This window comes from Rosa rugosa, chromosome 4 (genome assembly GCF_958449725.1).
Source record: "Rosa rugosa chromosome 4, drRosRugo1.1, whole genome shotgun sequence".
NCBI classification, from domain to species: Eukaryota; Viridiplantae; Streptophyta; class Magnoliopsida; order Rosales; family Rosaceae; genus Rosa; species Rosa rugosa.
In genome coordinates, this window is record NC_084823.1 from 10,092,794 (window position 1) to 10,099,123 (window position 6,330).

At 45.4% G+C, this 6,330-nt stretch overlaps 1 protein-coding gene across 1 annotated transcript; it reads right to left on the reverse strand.

Moving 5' to 3' along the window:
• Positions 1-505: 505 nt before the first annotated feature.
• On the reverse strand, positions 506-1,087 carry LOC133744308 (small ribosomal subunit protein uS9-like). The gene has a single exon (XM_062172440.1). It carries the CDS (start codon positions 1,085-1,087, stop codon positions 506-508), a length of 582 nt encoding a protein of 193 aa, XP_062028424.1.
• Positions 1,088-6,330: the final 5,243 nt, after the last annotated feature.

Consider the following 6,330-nt stretch of genomic DNA (forward strand, 5'->3'; position numbering starts at 1 on the left):
TTACCAGCTTTTTGGTGTAACGAACGGATCTACATTGTAATTTCTGGTCCGTATGTTAAGTAACAATAAGTAGGCAAGAGATCTCTCTATATATAGATGCCACACACATTTAAGGAAAGTGTACGTGTAAGAAAATAATTTTTTTTTTTTTGGAAAATTTCGTAAACAGTACACCAAGTAAAGATCACTAATAATTTTCATACATAAAGTTCCAAACCTAGCATTTTGGTACACAGAATCTCAAGCTCGACCCACTATGTAGACACGACGTCAATGATGTTGTTAACTTTAATGTCATTGTTCATTTGTCGAAGGATAATTTAGTACTTTCACACTCTGGCTCATTTTTTGGGTAAAAAAAAAATGTATCTCCTCTGACTCTCCACACCCAGAAACCTCAACCCGGCGACCACCGCATCTCCTCCACCTTCCAAATCCTTACCCACCAAACTCAACCCCACTTCTAATCCCACCGAAACTTTATTCTAATCCCAGCCCCACCCCATCACTGATCACCACCACAATCCCTATGCCCATCACCATCATTATGTTCCTTATCATTCATCGCACCCTCCACTGCCTCATCTGGGGACTTCGTGCCCAACCGCACCCTCCACCGCCTCATACAAATCTGGTCCGAATCGGTCTGTCTCCGAAAGGCGCGATTCAAAACCGACAACACCAGCCACTCGAAACCTAGCTCTGGCTCGCAGCGCCTTGGATCAGCGACGAGGAGAGTACGATCATACATAACGAGAATGTCCTTGATTTCCTTCTTGCTCTGCTCATCCACGAACTTCTGGTAATAAGCGACCAAGGCCTTGGCGATGCTCTGACGGATGGCATAGATCTGAGAAGTGTGACCTCCTCCCTTGACGCAGATCCTCATGTCGACGCCGGCGAAACGGTGTCGTCCGAGCAGAAGGATGGGCTCGTAGGCCTTGAAGCGGAGGATCTCTGGCTCCATGAGCTTGATTGGGCAGCCGTTGATCTTGATTAAGCCGCGGCCTTCCTTGCAGTAGGTGACGGCCACCGCCGTCTTCTTGCGACCAAAGCACTGGATCGATTTGATCAGGGGAGCCGCCATGGTTGTTGCTCTCTCTCTGTGTCTCTCTTAGGGTTTGGGATTATGGTAATGGGTGTTGATTCAGCAGAGGTGACATGCTGTGGATTGATGGTAATGGTTGGAATTGTAGAGGTGATCGGGATTGGGAGAGGGGAAGAGAGATGGGTGCCCATGGCCATAGTGAGAGAGAGAGAGAGAGAGAGAACACGCTGGGTGCCTAGAGAGAGAAAGTTGGGTCTGAGCAAACTGAAAAGACTATATTACCCCTTAAATTAACGGCGTCATTGACGTCGTGTCTACATAGTGGGTCGGGCTCAAGAGTTCATGTACCAAAATGCTCGGTTGGGAACTTTATGTATGAAAATATTAGTGGCCTTTACTTGGTGTACTGTTTGCAAAATTTTCCCAAAAAAAATTGATGCTTTAATTAGATTATACTAGAGCCCACATGTAACCCTCTTTTGATTCCATCAAAGGGACCCTTAACCACACATTTACATATTTAATGTTTCAGAAAAATTTTCCAGATACATAAAGGAGATACCCTCTCACGCTAGCTAAACCCTAGTAACCCTAGCCTGGCCGCCGGCCGGTAGTCAATGATTCTGATCCATGCAACGTTTCAAAGTGTTGGGCTGGAACTGTAGGGGCCTCAATAACATAGAAACTCATGATGCTCTCGTTAGTATTGTCCGACAACAAAACCGTAGCCTCATTTTCCTTTCGGAAACCCTAGCCTTGCCGGATCTCTTGACGAAAGTCCGTCGGCGGATTGGTTTTGATGGGGTTGTTTGTGCCCCTAGGGAGGATGACTGCCGTGGTTTAGCGCTTTTTGGCGCAATGAGGTTCCGGTTCGGCTCAGTACTTATTCTCCAAATCATATTGACACTGAGGTGGGGGTGGTAGGATCTGAGGGAGTCTTTCGTTTCACAGGCATCTATGGTGTGGCTACTGCTGCGAATAGACACATCACTGGGATCTACTTCATTTTTTGGCTTCTCAGTGTCATCTCCCTTGGTTGGTTGCCAGCGATTTCAATGAGATTTTATGTCAGGCGGATAAGTCCGGAGGCCCACCTCGTAGTTTGGCTCAAATACGCCGCTTCAGGCAAGCACTTGCAAACTGTGATCTGTTGGATATGGGTTTCGTCGGGTCTCGATTCACATGGTCTAACCGTTTTACTAAGGAGAGACTTGATCGTGCTTGCCAAACAGTTTAGTGGAGGGAGTTGTATCCTTTCTCTAGAGTTATCACCCTTCCTTTGAGCCAGTCGAATCATTGCCCTATCCTGATTGAAGTAAACCATGAACCGATAATACTAAACCGAAACCCTAGGCAATTCCATTTTGAAGAGATGTGGCTCAACCATCCGGAGTGTGGCCAGGTAGTGGAACAAGGATGGATTCTTCCAACCTCAGGAGAGCCAATGTCCCAGGTTGGCAGGAAAATCACACATACGGGGCAACTCTTCCTACGTTGGAACTCTGGTGTTTTCCAACAGCGTCAGACTGTGATGAAATTAATCCAAGCTAAACTAGCAGAGTTGATGAAGAAGAGCTATGATAGTGGTCACTTTGATGAACAAAAAGCTCTACAATTTAAGTTGAATGAGTTATTATCTGCAAATGAAACTTATTGGCGTCAACGGTCTAGGGTTCAATAGTTAAAGGAGGGAGATCGAAACACTGCTTTTTTCCATCGTAGAGCTTCGAATAGAAGAGCCAGGAATCAGATTAAGGGGCTAACCAATGGAGATGGGCAATGGACCTCTAAACCTGAGGAGGTTTATGACATCGTTGTTCAGTATTACGAGTTTATTTTTAGAGCTGACAATTCTGATCCTATAGCTCTCAATACGGTGCTTGAGTGCTTACAACCTCGGGTTTTTGAATAAATGAACTCTGAGCTTTCAGTTCCCTACTCTAACGCTGAAATAAAGAAGGCATTGTTTCAGATGCACCCATCCAAATAGGCGGGTCCAGATGGTATGTCTCCCTGTTTTTTTCAGAAATTTTGGAATGTTGTGGACAGGGATGTCTGTTTTGCAGTCCGGGCAGTGCTCATGTCTGGCCATTTTTCTCAAGAATCAAACTTCACTCACCTCACTTTGATCCCAAAGATTAAGGAACCAAAATTACCGTCGGATTTGAGGCCCGTTGCTTTGTGCAATGTTGTGTACAAGTTTGCTTCCAAAGTCTTGGCTAACAGACTCAAATCAATTCTACCTACTATCATATCCCCGTTACAAAGTGCTGTTGTCCCGGGTAGACTTATCTCCGATAATACCTTGGTGGCCACTGAGATAGCTCACTTCATGAAGAAGCTTCGAAGGCAAGCTGAAGGCTTTTTCTCTTTGAAGCTTGACATTTCCAAAGCTTATGATCAGCTAGAATGGCAGTATTTGGAAGCTGTGTTAATCAGGTTGGGTTTTTGTCGGACATGGGTTGAGGTTGTCTTAGGCACGGTGAAATCAGTTAGTTACTCTGTTCTTATTAATGCCACACCTACAAGCGTCATATTGCCCACCAGGGGTATAAGGCAAGGCGATCCGTTGTCTCCTTACTTGTTCATTTTGTGCGCAGAAGGGCTGTCAGCTTTGATCTCTACATATGTTCAGAACGGCCTCATCAAAGGTTTAACTATGACCTCAACGAAACCTACTATTCATCATCTACTTTTTGCAGATGATAGTTTTCTTTTTGGGGAAGCCACGGCACATGAATGTCATGCTTTCAAGCAGGTACTCTCACTCTATGCTCGAGCATCTGGCCAACATATCAATTTACAAAAATCTAGTGTGGTTTTTAGTGGTAACGTGAGTCTGCAGCACAGGAACAATTTAGCAGCTATCCTTGGAGTACAATGTGTCAAAGAGCACGGCTTATATTTGGGACTACCCATCCATGTTGGCTATGACAAGAAGGCTATTTTTGTTTACTTGAAAGAGAGACTCTCAAAGAAGCTGATTGGTTGGCGATCTAAAACCTTGAGTAGGAAATGCTTATTAAGGCAGTGGCTCACACGTTGCCAAATTATGTCATGAATTGTTCTGCCTTACCAAAATCTATGTGTGATGAGCTCCAGCAGTTATGTTGTCAATTTTTTTGGGGAAGTTCTGATGAGAAGAGGAAGATTCACTGGCGATCTTGGGAAAGAATGTGTCTTCCCAAGGATCAGGGAGGGATGGGATTTAAATATCTACATGCGCATAATTTGGCAATGCTTTCGAAGCAAGGTTGGCGGTTCTTATCTCACCCGGATTCTCTCGTGGCTAGGGTTTTCAAACCAGTTTATTATCCTTATGGCTCCTTTCTTACAGCGGATATGGGAGACCGTCCTTCCTTTTCTTAGCGGAGCCTGATGGAGGCCAGGCCGATAGTACACGCTGGCCTTTTGTGGCGAATCGGAAAAGGTCAATTGGTTAGCATTTAGGAGGATGATTGGATCCCCAATTGTGTCTCACCACTCTGTACCTTGGCCTACTGACTCGGTTTTCGTTAGAGTGTCCGATTTGATAGTTGACAGTTCCATGTCTTGGGATGTTGCAGCAGTCCATGCATTCTTTGAACCTCATGTAGCCGCTCAGGTTCTCTCTATCCCTCTCAGTAGACATTTTGGGGCTGATAGACTATCGTGGAAGTTTGATAAAAGAGGTAACTTCTTTGTTAAATTTGCCTATAAGGTGGCTTGTAATTTTTCTTAAGGCAATCTGTTTGCCTCAGGTTCTACTGGCGATCCGTATAGCCCTATTTGGAAAGCCTTGTGGAAGGATAGAGTCCCAAGTAAGGTGGCTATTTTTGGTTGGAGGGCAGTACTCAATTTGCTCCCCACTCAGACTGCATTGACCTCTAAAGGCTATTCTGGTACTGTGCAGTTTGCCGTTTGTTCTCGACAAGCAGAAACACTAGAGCATCTGTTTTGTGATTGCAGCATTGCTAGGGAGATTTTTGGGGCTCCTCCGTTCTCTATCCCTTCTTCCTCCTCGTCTTGGAAGGACTGGCTACTAGAACGTGCAGTCCAACTTCCTTCAGTTGTTTTTTACCAGCTTCTGGTGCTTCTTTTGAGTATTTTGGAGGAATAGGAATGATATATTATGGCGCGGCAGTGGGCAGACTGGTGCTACCTTGGTGGCTACTGCCATGGCTTGGCATGAGGAATTTTTACAGGTCAATCTTTCATCTACTAGTGCACGGCAAGACCGGGTGAAACCTAGAAAGCAGTGGGCTGCTCTGCCTGATGGGTACGTTAAGATCAATGTCGATGGGGATTTCCTGCCTTCCATTCAGTTTGGGGGAACGGGTGGCGTTATTCGAACCTCTCAAGGTCAGTTTCTGGCGGGCTTTTCACATAGGGTGGATTTTGTGAACTCACCTTTGCATGTTAAGTTACTAGCTTTGAAGAAAGGTTTGGAGTTGCTGCTGGCTATGCATGTCAATCAAGCTATCATCGAAAGTGATTGCTTACTTGCAATACAGGCTATTGATTCTGCCATTACAGACTTGTCGCCTTTGAGTGCTTTGATCTTGGATATTAAGGCTCTGCTAACTAGGCCTGGGCTCGGGTCGGGCCGGGCCCAGATTTTGCCAGAACAGAGACCGAGCCCGAAGTAATCGGTCTGGGCTGGTTCGGTCTATTTAAGATGTGAGAACCGACAGGAGCCCGACCCGTTATGTTTAGTGTCGAGTTTTCAGGCTTTTCGATTCGAAACCTTAGTGGGTGATGTTGAAGACGACAGCAGTCCCAAAGCGAAGCCACTGCTTCAGCTTCTTCGTTCGAGCAGATATGTCGGCTGTGGCAGCCGAAGCTTCTCCGGCGACTTTCAACTGGTTTCGGCGATTGCACTCTCAGAAGGGTGTCAAAGAGAAAGCAAGCCAAACATTCATCATCATCAGCAGCTCGCAACGGCGCCGAGAGTGTCAAATGTGGTGGGCTTTTCAGTGGGTTCATGATGACTTCATCTTCTTCATCCTCTTCGTCTTCCTCGTATTGGGTCCTCGAATTGAAATGAATGGAATCAGAATTAGATTTAGAACTTGAACTTGGGGAAGAAGTTTATGTTGATGCCATTAAATTTGGGATGAAATGAACTGGGTTTTAGGTTTTCAATTTGAATAATCGGGGATTTGGGAAGAACTAGGGCCTGAGATGGTTTAGAGAGAGAGAGAGAGATGCTGAGAGCCAGAGATGGTTTAGAGAGAGAGATAGGCTGAGAGCCAGAGATGGTTCGATCATGTGGCATACTGACATGATAAGCTATATAATAA